The 18,631-nt window shown below is 38.5% G+C and overlaps 1 protein-coding gene across 1 annotated transcript in view; it reads right to left on the bottom strand.

Moving 5' to 3' along the window:
• The window catches only part of LOC111866158 (isocitrate dehydrogenase [NAD] subunit gamma, mitochondrial), a 46,084-nt gene that overhangs the window by 13,968 nt on the left and 13,485 nt on the right, over positions 1 to 18,631 (bottom strand). The window contains exons 4-7 of the mRNA XM_023854824.2: positions 14,163 to 14,278; positions 12,468 to 12,658; positions 6,546 to 6,679; positions 2,875 to 3,106 (exon numbers count right to left, since the gene is read on the bottom strand). Of these exons, the coding sequence (XP_023710592.1) occupies positions 2,875 to 3,106; positions 6,546 to 6,679; positions 12,468 to 12,658; positions 14,163 to 14,278 (673 nt within the window). The remainder of the gene's footprint in view (positions 1 to 2,874; positions 3,107 to 6,545; positions 6,680 to 12,467; positions 12,659 to 14,162; positions 14,279 to 18,631) is intronic.

The following is an 18,631-nucleotide window of genomic DNA, read 5'->3' on the forward strand; positions in this document are numbered from 1 at the left end:
AGTAGTAAAGTAAAAGTAAAAAAGTAAAGCTATCCCTGTACCAGGCCATGAAGGCCCATAGGGTTGTGAGATGTTGAGGGTCCCACATTATCTAGACAATCAGCTCAAAAATGGTGGAAAGGTTGTCAGCCTTACGCTCCGGCCGCGATTTACTCCCCAGGAAAATTATTTAATTAATTCCTGGTACTCATTTCTGTTAGAGGCTGAGTGAACCCCAGGGCCATAGTGCGGCTGGAAGGATTAGGTCAATTGAAAAGATCCAATGACCTCAGCAGGACTTGAACCCGCAACCTTCCGGCTTGTAGCATAGTGCCTTAACCACTAAGCTACTGCATGCCCCATTTCATAAAGTAGTGAGAATGTTAAATTATTTGTAGTTATACATATATAGCATTTAATATTGTCACATGTTTGGAATTCCGAAGAGTTACTACCATGGAAACACTAAAATAAACCGTTGCATACGTACGGACAATAGCGATATTGTTGCGATACATCGTTTCCTGGGGCAAATAAACTCGTTTCATAGGAGATGAAAGGTGACGAATTGTTTGAAGCATTGAATAGCAACCGCCGAAGAAGTTAGTCCGAAATTAACCGCCGAAGGGAATAGTCTTGGAATAGCTGCCGCTGAAGAAGGTTGGAACCTAGACGCCAAGAGATACAGATGTACTGGCTGAGATATTGTAAGCAGTCATTGGACTACAGCAAGTGGTGATGATTGTAAGGTGTGCAAGTGAATTACAATAAAGATTTGCTATATTTAATATGGCGTAAAGTTATTTGTAGCGTGACCCACCCAAACACGCTACAATATATTCATTTGTCAATCCAAACCCTGTGTCTAGTCACTAACACATGACAACATTAATGAAGGTGAAAATCAGCACTCTAACAACGAACTGTAAATAGAATTAAATGTTACAGAATTAGTGACACAGAAGATGATACAGTAGGACTGAAATTAGGACTGAAATGTGCAAACAAGAAACATACTGATGAAAGCACAATTAAACTAGTTGGAAATTGTAAGTAATTACATTTGGGTGGTAGTTCAGATTTAAAATTTCGTGACTGCTGGAAGTCAATTTAATCCAATATGGTATGAAGTGACATTCTGTGCTTGAAGTTTATTAAGAAGTTCAATTATTGAACACTTATGACTTGTAAATATAAATGATTATAACACTCTCACTAATCTACACACTTTACAAATCGTTACAGCATATACTCAGTCTCCACAGCCAACCACCAACAATGGCTGCTGACTCACAAGTAACTAACTTGTCCTGTTGGTCCTTGTTACATAGCCTCGCCACATAACACATGTAAAACACTGCTTCCCGTGGTTCTTCTACTGTTGCATGTGTATTTGTTGCCACAGAAACATGTTTACTATGCCAGTGACTAGCAATGGGCATCTTCTCTGGTTCTGCTATTCTGCTTTTTTGGTATCATGTCCCAATATGTTATAATCATATATTTTCCATTATTTTACATCACAGCTGTTAGTTTATTCAGCATATATTGCTGCAAAACTTTAAAATACTGTGGTGTCTTTACATCATGCAGAAATCATTGAGTCACAGAAATCTGTAAACACAGCTATTATACAATAATAAGGAAAGCAGTGTTTTCTCCATGCCATGCCTAGAAGAGCCAAGCCAAGCTGAACGAAGTGCAGCCGCACCACGCTGGTTGCTAAACAGCATTGCAGTAAACATCTCTCAGCAGAGTTGCCTAGCAATGCCTCTGTAAACATGGTGATTATGCAAAAGAGGGCAAGCTGCATTTTCCGCCTGTCTGATTCTGGGTTTATAGGAGAAACTGGAATCCTAAGAAGCCAGCTGGAGTCAGTTCTCAGAGTGAAGTATGCGTTAAAAGAGAAGCATGCGAATGGAATACAGAAGAATATAGGAGGTTGCCTTGTGAGGATGTCAAGTGTGATTTAGAAGACTTTGTGTGTGCTGTGGTGCAGAGACTGTAGTGATCTGAAGTGCTGGTTCCTGTGTTTTAATTGCATTACCTGGAGAGGACTACTGTGTGTGCATGCAACGGTGAATTATGAAGTGTGTGTAAATCAGCGAGAGTACTGTAATGTGTAATTAAAAAGAGTATGTAATCAAGCTGTTAATAGGTCCAATCATCTTAATCAGAACCTGTCATTTCATCATGCATACTGCCCTATGCATGACAATACTTCTGTTTAGTGCAACTGTAAACACAAAAAGATGCGCAACACAGGTGTATCACAAGGGACAGTTGCCCTAATGCAAGGGTTCCCAAATTTTGTGATATCGAAACCCTCTAAAACAATACATAAATTTTCATGATTCCCTCCCCGGTAATTCTGCTGGTCAGTGAAAAATGCACTTCTACACATTAGTGTAGGGCCATATCAGGCTGTGTGGTGACAGCATGCATCTAAATAGCTTTAGGACTTCTTTACTACACCTCTACTTACATATAAATGGTCCCCTACAGTCACAAAAATTTCGTGAAATATCTTTCCAGCTTTGGATATGTTTTCAGAAACCACCTACATTCATTCTAACTTACGCGCCAAAACTGTGCACCAATTCAACTACATTTTAAATAATTCCTGAGAACTCAGTGCCCCTCTGAGTAGATAATGATGAAATCATGCCCCCAATGGTAAAAAAACATGTAGAAATACTGCACAAAAGATGGTGGGATCATTCATATGCTAGGGAAAATGGGGCCATGGCCTAAAGAAGAGAATGTGAAGAAGACTATGAATTTAGATGTTCTTTGAATTCAAATAAATATGTTACTGAAATGTGCTTGACTATGTCAGAACAAAGAATGATTACAATACTGTTCTTGCTAAGTGAATATTTAATTTCAACTCACATGATCACCATAATTTTTTCCAGACAGAAGACCAGCGCCCCCTACAAGACCACATACGACATTAGACACAATAGTACCATACAGGTTTGTCATGATCATCACATCAAACTGGTGTGGTTTTGAAACAAGCTGCATGCAGCAGTTATCGATGATCATGTCATTATGTTCAATATCAGGATAATCACTTGCTATCTTGCGTGATGTCTCCAGGAACAGACCGTCAGACAGCTTCCTGAAATTAAGCACATGTAAACCTCATTATTTTGGATGAATGAATTAAGCACTTTAGACTCAGATTTCCTCATAACTTGCATAATCTCCAAGTACGAAGGGTGTTCCATATAAAATGCCTCCTATTTTTTGTGTTAATATGTAATGTCTGAGCGGGATGTTGGTGGTGTTATAGTAAAGGTTGAACCTTCCTTAGTTCGGTTGTCATGCGACAGATAACGACAGCAGAGCAGTCTACCAAAATGGCATCTGACATAGAAGGGCATACAAAACAGAGATGTGTTATTGAATTTCTCACTGCCGAACAAATTGCACCCACTGACATCCATTGATGCTTGCTGAAGGTGTACGGAGACAATACAGTGGATGTCAGCGCAGTGAGGCGGTGGGTAGTGCGTTTCAACAGTGGCAAAAGTGAAGTGCATGACAAGCCACGCGCTGGGCGTCCCTGCTCAGCTGCCACTCCTCACAATGAACAACGCCTCAATCAGCTCATCCATACAGATCAGTGGATAACGACCAGGGAACTGTGTGCACAGCTTAATATTGGCTGTAATGCATTGGAAACGATGTTGGGGAAGCTGGATTATCGCAAAGTTTGTTCCGGGTGGGTTCCGCGGATGTTTACACAGGACCACAGAACTCATCGAATGGAGGTCTGTCAGGACCTGCTGCACCAGTTTGAGGCTGCAGGTGACAACTTTCTGGACAGCATCGTCACAGGAGATGAGACGTGGTGTCACCACTACAAGCCGGAATCCAAAAGACAGTCCATGGAGTGGTGACATCTGGATTCCCCAAGAAAAAAGAAGTTCAAAACACAGCCATTGGCAGGGAAAGTGATGTGCACAGCCTTTTGGGATAGGCAGGGTGTGATTTTGTTGGATTTCCTGGAGCCTGGTGAGACTGTCAATTCTGAACGCTACAAGATGACCCTGACTAAGCTGAAAGCCCGCATTTCCCGAGTCAGGCCAGAGAAGCAGACAACCTTTCACTTGCAACATGATAACACTAGACCCCATACCAGTGTGCCGACCACCGTGCACATTGTAAAGTTTGGCTGGACTGTCCTACCACATCCACCTTATAGCCCCAATTTAGCACCTTCAGACTTCCATTTCTTTGGGACTATGAAAGATGGACTATGTGGGCAACAGTTTCCAGACAATGACTCTGTCATTGCAGCTGTAAGAAAGTGGCTAGCCTCTGCTGGCGCAGACTTTTACAGGCACGGCATACAGGCTCTTGTTCATTGCTGGCAAAAGTGCATAACGAATGGTGGTGATTATGTGGAAAAATAACTGTAAGTAGCTGAAATCTTGCTCTATTTAACTGCATTATTATGCTTTCTGTATCTGTTGTAGTTTTCATTCAAAAAAATAGGAGGCACTATATATGGAACGCTCCTCATATAATTAGAATGATAAAGTCAAGGAGGAGGAGATAGGCAGGACATGTAGAATGAATGGGGGGAGAAGAGGAATGCATATAGAATATTGGTGGGAAAGGCAGAAGGTGAGAGACCACTGTGAAGACCAAGGCATAGGTGGGTGAGTAATATTAACATGGGTCTTAAGAGAGATATGATGGGATGGTATAGATGGGATTGATCTGGCTCAGGATAGAGACCGGTGGAGGGCTCTTGTGAACATAGTAATGAACTTTCGGGTTCCATAAAATGCTGAGAAGTTCTTGAGTACCTGCTCAACTGGCAGCTTCTCAAGAAGGGCTCAGGTTCATGAGTGAGTGAGAATCAAATTTTCACTACAGACATCACAAGCTGGGTATCACCATGAGTGGCAAGTAGCAGATGGTACCATCTGAAACTTATTGAGAGTGAGGATGATATGCTGGCTGCCAGCCCAAATTCCAGCATTTTTCAGATTAATAAGACATGTTTCAGGGATGACAAGCCCCAGTTTGCTGCTTTTAATTATGTTTTTCCATACAATTCTTCATTAGCATCTGTCACAACATGACAATACAATATTCAAGGCTAAAATTAGCTTAGCTACATGTTTCGGCTATTAAAGCCATCATCAGGCAAACACATGATTACCATATTCACACACCACTGAACTGCAATTGCGATAGTGAAGCTGGATACTGATAATTATTACATTATAAAATACATGGTAAAAAATGCAATGAACTATAAACTTATCAAATTAAAATTACGGCATAAAATAAGGTTAAAACTTTTCATGTGATATTCCATATCATCAAGTCAGTTGTTGCAATTTGCTATACTCCTGCGGACATATGATATATTCTAGACTGATATACATGTAATAAACTGCTTGGAGGCCCATGGTATAGGTGTAGTATAGTTTTGACATTAATTGTTTAGCCGGTGCCTCATCTTACAATTTATTTTGTTCGTTCTGTGGGGAATATAGATTGTTGTGTTGTGATGGACTCTATTAAAGAACTGCATATAATAACACAACAGGATACACGAAATGAAAGTTATGTTTTTCGAAGTACCTTTTTCATTTGATATTCCTAGTATGTACACAAACTGTCTACACTACATACCAATTTTGAATAAAAATGCTACTGCAGAACCAAACAATTAATTCAGACTATGAATTAATCACATTTTAAATTAACCCATTAAAGCATACAAATCAACATCCTCCTATACTGGGAATGACTTAACTTCAAATTATATTATTCTTTCAGTTCCTTGGTACCAAAGTAAGGAGATTTTATATCAGCATAAAATAGGATAGAAGCATTCATATTTTTCTTCAGAATATTGAAATTATGTTGAAATTTGTTTATAGTGTTGGCTTATCTGCTTGTAGGATCACAAAGGAATCACATAAATACTTCAACATAACCGACATTGAACTCATTTCTTCACCAATGAAACTAAACATCAAATTCTTCATTCCTAATGTTATGGGCCTTCTCAACACTGTAGGATAAAAACTGTAAAGTGACAGCATGTAACAGACAGCATGTTATGTTATGTTTAAAGAATGTGTATTGCTGCAAAAGGGTCAGCTAGTGCAGGCACCGAGCCACCTGGTGTGAATGTTGTCTTACCAGGAAAATTATTATACATACTCGTAATCTGAAGGGGGGCACGTGGTACCGTAGTGGTTGGGACACTATGCTACAAGCTGGAAGGTCGTGGGTTCACGTCCTGATGAGGTCATTGGATTTTTTCAGTTGACCTAATCCTTCCAGCTGCACTAGGCCCTGGGGTTTACTCAGACTCTAACATAAATGAGTACCAGGAATTAATTAAATAATTTTCCTGGGGAGTAAAGTGCAGCCGGCATGCAAGGCTGACAACCTTACCGCCATCTTTGAGCCGATTGTCTAGATAGTGTGGGACCCTCAACGTCTCACAACCCTATGGGTCTTCACAGCCTGGTAGAGGGATAGCTTTACTTTTTTTACTTTTACTGGTAATTTGAAAATCTTACATAATGTTTGCCTTATGGATAGTTGTCACCTTCTTGCGGCCATTCTTTTTGGCATACTCAAAAGCGTAACGAGCAACACGTTCTGAGTTCTCTGATGTGACAACCTTCATGCTTTCCACAACACCACTGACACTCTGAAATACATGACAAGTAGTACATTACTACAGCAACATTTTTGGCAGCAGAGGGTAAAATTATATATTTTATGTCTATATTGTTTAAAATGTAATGGGAGTATTCACATAGCATTTAACTTTCCCTTAAACCTTTCAAATATTCCAAACCAACAATTGGGAATGGGAGTTTACATGAAATTAGTAATCATAATGGAGTTAGAGTAGTAAACTTTGCCACATCCAAAAATTTTATTGTCAAAAGTATGATGTCCCCACATCGTAACATTAATAAATTTACTTGGGCATCTCCTAATGGAAAGATGCACAACCAAATTGACCATGTTTTGGTAGAGAGGAGAAGGTATTCAAGTATACTTGATGTCCAATCGTTCAGGGCAGCAAACTGTGATACTGACCACTATCTGGAGGTGGCAAAAGTTAAGAAGAGGCTGGCAATGAATAAACAAATAACATATAGAGTTCATATGGAGAGGTTCAATCTCAAGAAATTAAACGACATAAAGGGTAAAGAGCAGTACTGTGTTGAAATCTCAAATAGGTTCACAGCTTTTGAAAATTTAGACACTGAGTTGGATATTAGTTGAGCTTGGGGAACTATTAGAGAGAATATAAAAATTTCTGCATAAAGAGAGTGTAGGTTGTTATGAATCGAAGAAGCATAAGCCATGGTTCAATGAAAGATGCTCAAAGTTATTAGTTATTAGACCAAAGGAAACAAGCCAGATTGCAGTGGTTGCAGGATCCAAGCAATACAAATGGGGAATACCTGAAAGACAAAATTGATGAGCTTACAATGAACAGTAACAACAAGAATATTAGAGACCCATATAGAGGAATAAATGACTTTAAGCAGGGTTACCAACCTAGAAGTAACTTAGTGAAGGATGAGAATGGTGATTTGCTTGCAGATTCCCACAGCATTTTAAATAGGTGGAAGAACTACTTCTCTCAGTTATTGAACTTACATAGAGTTAGTGATGTTAGGCAGATATAAATACATACAGCTGAGCTGATAGTACCCGATCCTAACCCACTTAACCCGTTGCCGTGGTTCGTCGTGTATGGTTCGTCAGGGATTTAAATCGTCTGGGGGGGTTCGGCGTGNACCAGTTAGTGATCAAATTCTGGCAGAACTGATTGAAGCAGGAGATTAAATATTACATCCTAAGATCCATAAGCCAGTCATGGTAGCTGAGTGATCTAAGGCATATACTGTCTTCGCTCGCTCAGAAGCCGGGATCATGGGTTCGAATCCCACACAAGGCATGGATGTTTGGTGTGTTTATGGGTTTATTCTGTTTGTGTTGTCTTATGTTTAGGTAGAGTCACTGTGACAAGCTGATCATCAATCCAAGGAGTCCTATCATCTGTAAAATGATCATGAAACTGAGAAATCAGCCCTATGCTCAAAGTGGAAGCAAAGGGAGAGGAAAGATCCATAAGCTAATTAATTCTGTTTGGAATAAGGAAAAGTTGCCTGATCAGTGGAAGGAGTCTATTATTGTACCAGTTCACAAGAAGGGTGATAAAACTGACTGTAGTAATTATCAAGGAATATCACAGCTATCAACTTCACACAAAATTCTATCCAATATTCTTCTCTCAAGGTTAAGTCCATACATAGATGAAATTATTGTGTATCATCAGATTAACTATGGATCAGATCTTTTGCATTCATCAGATACTGGAGAAAAAATGGGAGTACAGTGAGACAGTACATCAGCCATTTATAGACTTCAAGAAGGCCTATAATTCAGTTAGGAGGGAAGTATTTCACAATATTCTCATAGAGTCTGGGATATCCATGAAACTAGTTAGGCTGACTGAAATGTGTTTAAATGGAACATACAGTAAAGTCCTCATAGGTATACATTTGTCTGATAACTTTCATATCCAGAATGATCTAAAACAATGAGATGTTTTATTGTCACTGCTTTTCAACTTCGTTTTGGAATATGCCATTAGGAAGATCCAGGAAAACCAGGTGGGACTGAAATTAAATGGGACACATCAGCTCTTGGTCTATGCTGATGATGTAAATCTGCTGGGTGATAATATAGATTCCATAAGGAAAAACATAAAAACTTTAATTGATGCTAGTAAGGAAGTTGGTAGAAGTAAACACAGAGAAAACTAAGTATATGTTACTGTCTCGTCACCAAAGTGCAGGGCAAAATCATGACATAAAGATAGGAAACAGATGTTTTGAAAATGTGGCAAAGTTCAGATATTTGGGAATGACCATAACAAATCAAAACCTGATTCAGGAGGAAAGTAAGAGGAGACTGAATTCAAGCAGTGCTTTTACCTTTTCGTCTTCTGTCTAAAAACATAAAAATCAGAATATACACAAAACTCATTTTGCCTGTAGTTCTGTATGAGTGTGAAACTTGGTCTCTGACATTAAGGGAGGAACACAGACTGAGGGTGTTTAAGAACAGGGTATTGAGGAGAATATTTGGACCAAGGAGAGATGAAGTAATGGGAGGCTGGAGAAAACAACATAATGAGGAACTTTGTAACTTGTACTCTTCACCATGTATGATTAAAATGATCAAGTTATGGAGGTTGAGATGGGCAGGGCATATAGCATGAATGGGGGAGAAGTAATGCATATAGGATATTGGTGGGAAAGCCAGAAGGAAAGATACCACTAGGAAGACCAAGGCATAAGTGGACAGAAAATATTAAAATGGATATTAGAGAAACAGGATGGGATGATATGGCTCAGGAGAGGGACCAGTGGAAGGCTCTTGAGAACACAGTACTGAACTTTTGGGTTGCATAAAATGCTGGGAAGTTCTTAAGTAGCTGCACAATTGGTGGCTTCATAAGAAGGGCTCAGCTCCATGAGTGAGTGAATGATGGTAACAGAACCCCAAGGTTCAATATGACTAGTATCAAAGTCAGCCACAGGACATGGTCCTGAGTCTGTGCCACCCCTCTCCCATCCTCATAACCATGTCACTTAGATCCATCTTAAACTTGTCCTTCTCCCCTTCCTCAGTTTTCCAAGTGGCTGCTATGCCTACACAAGAGACTTACCCACCAAATTTTTTGCCTTCCTATTTAAGTTACTTGTCCAGCTGTTATAATTTCCCACATCATATTACACTAACAATAAACAAGTATACATAATGGAGTTCCTGCTTGTATACTAATCACCATTGCACAATTACTTAACTCCTCTTGGGTCCACATCTTTTTTTGCACATTTTATTTGCAAAGACCTATAACTGATGAAGAAAGTCGTCTTCTGGGTTTAGGCACCGTGTATTCTTCGTTTTGGCCGACGTTTCGGAGGAACGTAGCGCCTCCATCTTCAGAGCAGTTGAATGGCTTGGAATGCGGAGAGCAGTAGCTACAGTAGCCACAGCTACTGCTCTCCGCATTCCAAGCCATTCAACTGCTCTGAAGATGGAGGCGCTACGTTCCTCCGAAACGTCGGCCAAAACGAAGAATACACGGTGCCTAAACCCAGAAGACGACTTTCTTCATTGTCATCGCCGTGAAAACCTCAAAACTTACCTATAACTGATGTTTCTTACTCTAAGTATGAGATAATACCAAACACACAAAACTGGTAATCAGCTGTCTTGAATTTTAATCTTTGGATTTTGGGAAGTAGACAGAAAGGTAACAGATTTTGAAATGAAAGAAAAGTATTCTTATTCTGTTACAGATAAGAGATACATGTTCTATTACTGAAACTGAAGTGAATCAGAAGGTTCATCAGTGAATCTAAATTAGGTTTTGATGGTAATTTGTGTTTGCTTTTGTGTTATGGTCAAAGACTAAACTCTGACATTGTTGACACTGACAGAGTACTGTTAACAATGACTCTAAGTCTCATAAAGTATAATGAATGCCTGGTCATTATCAAGAATGCCAAATTTCCCATGTCAATGTTAATAAAAATAACAGTTTTGCAGTACTGTCCATTCACTATCAACACTGACAGTGAACAGGTGGTCCACTAGTACACTGGGAAATAACATTTCAAGCTACTTAGCTGAGATATTAGTGAAGACTTAATCTTCAAAGGGAATTACAATTTAATTATGCAACGGATCTAGTGGTGGCAAACTTTCTGAAACAAACTGAGAAGTAACTAGCAATATAATCTTCAAAGGAAAATACTTAAATACAATTTTCCAAAATTAATCTACCATATAACAATGAACAAATAACAAAGTATGGCCCAAGAGCTTTAATAAGTGCCAGGCTTTCATTTTCCCAAATGATCTAAACCTTTCAACATTTAAATGTCTCTCTTTCTGATTATCCCATTTTAAATACCGTCATATGATAGAGAGACTGGGTGTGGATTGGTAATTGGATTTACTGAACACTTACAGATCGTAACTACAAGTAGCTATAGTGCTATCACTAATCAAACACTCTACAATTCACTACAGCATGTATTAAGGCTTCGCCAGTCATCTGGTAATGGCTTCTAACACTGGAGATCCCTCAACTTCTAGATTCATGTCTTTAACTGGCCAGTGACTGTTGGCAGAACTAACTAAACCCTATACTTGTCCTGCTTATAATGCCTCTACCAACAACTCTTCTATTGTTGTGTCATGTAGCTGTTGCATGGACAGTGTAGAGAACACCACTTCCCACTTAGTCCATTGGTGCATGTTAGGAATCTGTTGCAGCCATTACCTAGCAATGGCTGTTGTTTGACGAGTCATTACTTAGCAATGAGTCGTACATGCTACAATACAATATATCCCATTTTCGGGATATGCTCTGGCAAGAACTTTGCCTCTTACCTCAAAATCATCAGAATCATATAAGTTGCAACAGTCTTTGGTGAATAACACAATTGTACCCTTATTTACAACTGACTTTAGAGACAACAAATTTGTAGACAATCCCGGTACATGCAATACTTCTGAGATATGGATATAATTGTCATTCATAAGTTTTACATCACCAAAACCTGCACTGGTTAACATGTTATCATCAGCAAGGGTTATTTCATGTTCTTTAGAATCATGTGTTTTATAATTTTGCAAAATAGTCTTATTTCCAGTCATATGGTGTGAAGCACCAGAGTCTATTACCCAAGTATCATCCTTAACTTTAACATGATGGGCAGATACCATATACATGGATCTTTTAGTGGTCTTATTTTTCCATTTATTTTCATTACACCTATGATCGGATCCTTCTTTATTTTCATCAGTACTATGAACTGATTTAGAAGACTGATTGCTCTTAAATTTTTGCTTATGCTGATTGTTATGATTATTATTGTTCGCCTTCTCTTTATCTTTGAACCAACCGTTTTTATTTATATGGCCTAGCTTACCACAAATTTGACATTTTGGTGGTTTACGTTTAAACTTATCTGTGGACAGAAAGGCTGAATCTGAATTTGCATTTTTACCAAATTCAGTGTCTTGCAATAGCTTAGATTTAATGAGCTCACTAGTCAAAGTTACGTTGAAGTTTTCAAGCGCCATATGCATGGGATAATACTCTTTAGTTAAACCCCTTAACATTAATGTGGCTAATAGCTAATAGCTAATTGGATCTGTTTACTCATTTTCTTAAAACTCAATCATAAGAATCTTGCCTATACTGTTTTCTGGCCTTCCTCAGAGTACTCTTCCCACTGCCATGAATAAAGTTTCCTCACTTTATTAACTAAACTAAAACTTAAATATCTTTACAATTTTGCATCTTCTGTGAACTTACTGGCTGTCAGTACTAGCTAACTATAAATGTTTTGCATTTGAAATATAATGTGCTATCAAAGAAAAGCACTCACTTCATGTTCCAACATGGCATACTCTCCCTCTGTATTCTGCCGCACAATGATGATATCAATATCCTTCTGTCTGGCTGTCACACCTGGGTATGACTTGCAGTGAAGTACATTAATATAGAGGTCTAACTCATTACGCAGTGCAACATTTCTTGACAGTACTCCTCGACTCATACTTCCAGTCTCAATATTCCCTAAAAAAAATTGTAAACATCTTTGATCTTTCTACACAATCATCAATAGCAATGAAGGATAGCATCAACACTTATACATGATAAAACATTTTAAAATTTGGCAAATAGATATCATAAACAAATCCATATAGAACAGTACTGCTGTATCACTCTTTACACTCATATGGAAATTACAAATATTTCTGTGACAATTATGATGATGATGATGATGATGCAGCTAAAGTATCTGTTTATATATTTATATCTTTGTATTCAAAACTGGAGGCCCATAGGATGTTATTCTCTTAACAGCAGCCAGTGTCTTGAGTATGTATGTTTGGAACTACAAGTTGTACTGGTTGGATTTGTAGTCTTATCCTGCTCTCTCTGTCAAGTTAAGTACTGACACCATGGATTTGCACATGCAGTAACTTTGTGCTGACAAACTAAAGAATGTTTATGAAATTTATAAAACCTGTGTCCACTTCAAATTTATAATTTGGAGTAAGGTGTCTTTGACGGTTTTTGTGTGTATAAATGAGGAAGCTTCACTCTGGTTAAACAAATTTTCATGAAATTTATCAATGGATTACTTTACAAGATGGCCAAATATTTAATTTTCTTACAATGACACAGTTAAATAGAATTCAACATTGAGATTTAATAAAATCCATGCACGAAATGATTGTGTAGAGCATGCTGGCTGATGCCACATTACCAGAGGGCCTAAATTAACTAAGAATATATAATTCAATATTCCTTCAATTTACATCTGAGAATAGATGAGACAAACTTTTATGCTGAACATTTTAAAAGAGCCTGCAACTATCCTAAAAGCCAGATTGCAGCAGACTTCAGACTGAAGAGTATAATGCCATGTCATCTGGTGAAAGTCAACTGATGCTTCAGAGGAGCATACTGCCTCCATCATCAGGGTCAAAGAAACCACCATGAAGCTAGCAGCAGATTAAGCTGCCTTGCTTGCTGATTGCATTAGTGCTTTTGAGATCATAACCAGTATTTCTTGGATTTCATTGTGACCTCATTTTCATTAGTTATCTTTCTGATGAATTCTCAGGATAATTTATTAGCTACTGCAGCAATAACAACTCAGAAAGTTTAGGAGGATCGTGACAGTGTTTGAACTAAGACCCTTACCTTTTTACATCAGTATGACAGAAGTGACTGTGCTACAGGGGATCCTAGTAGTTGATTATTCTGACCCTTGTAATCTGTATACATGTCAGGCATTTCTTTTTTAGCTTTAAAATGTAATGGAAGTCTTCTTCTGGTCAAAGAGTGAAGCCAATAAATGATCTGTTCCTGTGTTGTTCTGTGTAAGCACAGTTGCTCTGAGGGTTTGCTTCACAGTGGCTTTTTGCTTTGCTTACTCTTTGACCCTGAAGATGGAGGTGATAATTCTTCTCAAGCACTCATTGACTTTCACCAGACTACAGGATGTTACAGACTAGATAACAGAACTCTTCATAGCCACTGCTGTAAGAACCTCTGATTACAAGATTACCTTTAAGAGCAACTCCATTCCTCCTGATTGATGTGAGTGCATATTCCAAATCTTCATTGCTTTCACTTTTTGGATCCATCTGAACTTCTTCAAAATCAACAGGAACACCAGCATATCTAACAAAGATATGCAGGTCATTAGAGGTCTGTAAGTAACTTAGTATATGTGCTGACAGATGAGAGCACAACAAATGACAGAAATAAACACATAAGATTAAAAGAACAAGCACAGAAAATGGTTATTGTTCACTGCATATACTTTTATCTTGTCTATTTTCCAAAACACAAACATACAAAAAACAGAAAATTTATTTATTGGTAACTATTGTGAAACATGATTTATTACTCATATGTATGAACAAGCTGCAAGTTACTGAAATGTTAGTGGAGAAGCACGCTTGTGGAGAAGAAAATCTCTCACCTATTTATACTTCCATCTTCATGTTAAAATTTCCTGACATTAGTGCGAAAGCAGTACTAATAATATTATTGTAAACAACATGGCTTTTTCTGTAGTTTAATACAATGCACTTATATGTTATTTTGCATATGAGATAGGCCTAGACTGGCACTTGCACCATGACCTTCAATGATCTATTGTACATTATATTTTATCTTGTTGGTAAGGAATCTCCACACAAGCATATATTTTAAAAACAAATGTATCAATAGAAAGCTGTTTTATTAGAAATACTAAATCATACTTATTCAATTTTCCCATAAAACACTAAAAATTAAATCTGAATATACTATGACATGACATCTGAAACGTGGACTAGCAGAACTGGAAGCTATAGCTGTTACCAGGCAATGGCTCAATAAATAAATTTCTGCTAAAATGAACACATGATGCAACAGTAGAGGAATTTTTGGAAATGGTGTTTTCTGTGTGGTCCACGACAAAGTTATATATGGAATACTCATCCTACAACTTAGTTGCTGTCATGAGCTCATTGCAGCCATTAAGAGTTGCTAGGCAGTTGCCAGTTGGTAAAGACATGAGTGCAGAAGCAGAGGAGTATCCATTGTTGGGAACTGTTACTAGGCAACAACTGAAGAAGATGAAGAAGACTTTACATCTGCCACAGTACAGCGATTTGTAGAGCGTGTAGACTAGTGAAACTGTTATACATAGTTACCTGTAGTTACAAGTTATAAAAGTCCAGTAAATCCTATTAGCAATCCAAACCCCTTGACTGGTCACTAAATTAGGACAGTATATTATTAATCATTATAAAAATATCAACTTTGTGGAAGAAGTATCTTATGAAAATGTCTAAAATGGTATAACAATTATGAGTTGGAACACCTGTAATTGGCTGAATATGTATAATGTTTGGAAGTGTGATGATGATGATGATGAATATTAAACATTATAACAAAGGGAATAACAGAAATTAAGTGAAACCTAACTATGCCATGAAATATACAACCTGTGACCTGAATTCACTATTAAGTTGTATAATCGGGTTCCATAAAACGCTGGGAAATTTTTCAGTAGCTGCAGAATTGGCGGCTCCTCCAGAAGGGCTCAGCTCCATGAGTAAGTAAGTAAGTAATAACAGTTGGCTATATGAAATAAATGTTTCATGAAATCAGTTTGAGCTGTTCACTTATAATTCCAACAAAAATACAGCAGAGATGCAATTCATGCCAACACAACAGGGTGCAGCTCATTAGACCATAAACAAACTGAATATATTTCAGAAGAGCTCAACATGCACCTATTACAGAGAAATTAGTGCACTTTGGTTCGGCCCCAACACAGACACAGGTCATTTATTGGCCCAATTTTGACCAGAAGAAGATAAAATGAAAATTTTGAGGAGTGTAGTAGGCTATATAGGTAAGAGACAAATAAGAAATACTAAAATTACGGAAAAAACTGAATATTTTAAATCTAAATAATAAACTTCTAAAATCCAGACCACAGTGGAAATATCATTCTACAAATTGGAAAGAAATGAATTCTAAAGAGAATTTTAACATTCAGCCCAACAAGATAATTATACACAGAGTGCCCATATTTAAGGAGAGACCAACACACTCGTCAAGAGGACAGAGCATGCCAAGCATGGCCTAATCCATGGAGAGGATGATAATGAAAGAGATGAAGATAAAGATGAAAACTTCTTCCAGTACATTTTTATTAAAGTTGAAAAAACCTAACATGTACACAGATCATGAGGGTCAGAATAATCTACCACCATGATCTACTACTTGAGTTGAAGTGCCATCAGGACCCCCACCCCACACCCCGGAGTTTCTGATCTGTTATTGCTGTAACAGCCAATGAATACAAAAATTATATTTCTGGATATAATCCACTGTCCTGTTTCTCTCTTAGTTTGGAGATAGGGATTGGCTCTATCAATTTTGCTCAACTCAGTAGGTTTTACCTGAAGATGGAGACAGAATCCAGTCTCCAAAACACTGTGCCTTTAAATAAAACCAGAATGATGGATACTGTTCAGAAACATGTTTGTATTAATGTACCATCATCACAAACGTTTAGGTCTTCTTAGCCAATAAATAATTTTGAAAATGCATCAGAAGTAAAATACATGAGGACAGTAAAATGGTAAAGTCCCTGTGCTGGCTTCTATGCCATGAATATGTATGGAGGAGTGGATGTACAGATCCACGTTTTCTTGAACATGGTACTAGTTGGAGGTGAGTGGTCAGCTTCACGCCCCAGCTGCTTTACCCCAGAGAAAGAGCACTTGGTACCCGTTGCATAGGAGGCTGGGTGGGCCCAAAAGCTGGTCTGGATGACGTAGAGAAAATTCTTGACCCTACCGGGACTCAAACTCTGGCCCCTCAGTTGTCCAGCCCATAACCAGCCACTATGCTGACTGCACTATCCCAGCTCCCATCAGAGCATTAAGTAAAGTAAAAAAGTAAAGGTATCCCTGTAACAGGCCATGGAGGCCCATAGAGTTGTAAGATGTTGAGATTTCCACATCTTCTAGACAATCGGCTCATAGATGGCGGCAAGGTTGTCAGCCCTATGCCCCGGCCACCCTTTACCCCTAAGAATATTCCAAGAATATTCCTGGTATTCATTTCTGTTAGAGACTGAGTTGACCTCAGGGCTATAGTGCAGCTGGAAGGATTAGGTCAATTGAAAAAAGAAATCCAATGACCTCATCGAGACTTGAACCCATAATATTATGATTAATCATAAGGAAATGGTCTCTGAGAGCAGGAATTGGGTGGAAATGGTATAGCATCATTTGGGTTCAGAACTTCCATGTTATATTATTGCAGGTTAAGTTCATTAACTACAAATACAGTATGTGCCAAAAGATGCAGTACTGAAACTCGCGCATTTCGAACGTGCATGTGCGTTTGTCAAGGGGGCATAGCTCCAGCTGCACATGTTCCCAGTAGTGAAAAGGAAGTTGTGTTGTGCAGTTGTTGGAAAAGGGTCTCTCGACAGAGGAAAAAGTATTCATAGTTGAGTATTATTTCCGCTCATATGGAAGTGGTCGCCGGACAACTCGCTTCCTTGGTCTTGAGCGGCCAGATGTTATCGTCCAGAAACAGCTACATAGTACATGTGTGATGATATGGTGTGCCATCTCAGCACATGGTATATTAGGCCCCTATTTCATTGAGGATGAGGAAGGCAATGCTCTAACCGTCACCCTAGAATGCTACAGGTACATGGTGATCGGAATATTTCTTCAGGATTTGAGAAGGTTCTGTTGTGCAAGGGGCCTTCACATGAATAGACAGTGGTATCAACAGGACGTCTTTTCATTTGAGTACTGCATATTTTGACACACACTGTACAGTATCTGACTCTATGGAGAAGAATCTTTGAGAAGCTAACAATCTCTTGGCTGGTTATTGGCTCATTACCTTGTTCACAAGAGCCAGTCAATGCACGCTATTCTGAGGCATACAAATCCAGTCCACACCTTTCCAACCACTACACCTAAGATACTTTTCAATATTATCCACCCATACATGCTCAGGAGAGCTAGAATAGCTCAATTGGTATAGTAACAGACTATAGGCTGGATGGCCAAGGTTTAACTCCTGGTAAAGGGCAAGAAATTCTTCTATTTTCCACAATGTCCAGACCACCTCTGGGGCTCACTCAGCCTCCTAAGCCAGTGGTTTGATTTTGATTTTTACCGTATGTGCTCACGTCTTCTAATTGGCCTCTTCTCATCAGTTTTTCAATAAAAAAATTTGCATGCATTTTTCATCTGCCTTGTGCATGCTACATGCCTTCCTACTTCACCTTCCTTGATTTGATCACCTAATATTTGTGGTTTGGAAAATCTTCATGCTTCCTCATCCAATTTTCTTTTGCTTCCTGTTTTTGACTCACTTTTAGGTCCAAACAACGTCAGCACCTTATCCTCAGAGACAAAGTTTCACACCCATACCAACCAAAAGGCAAACTTAGTTGTGTATGTTTTATCTTTATGTTGTTCAGCAGCAGATGGGAAAACA

This window comes from Cryptotermes secundus, unplaced genomic scaffold (genome assembly GCF_002891405.2).
Source record: "Cryptotermes secundus unplaced genomic scaffold, Csec_1.0 scaffold599, whole genome shotgun sequence".
NCBI classification, from domain to species: domain Eukaryota; kingdom Metazoa; phylum Arthropoda; class Insecta; order Blattodea; family Kalotermitidae; genus Cryptotermes; species Cryptotermes secundus.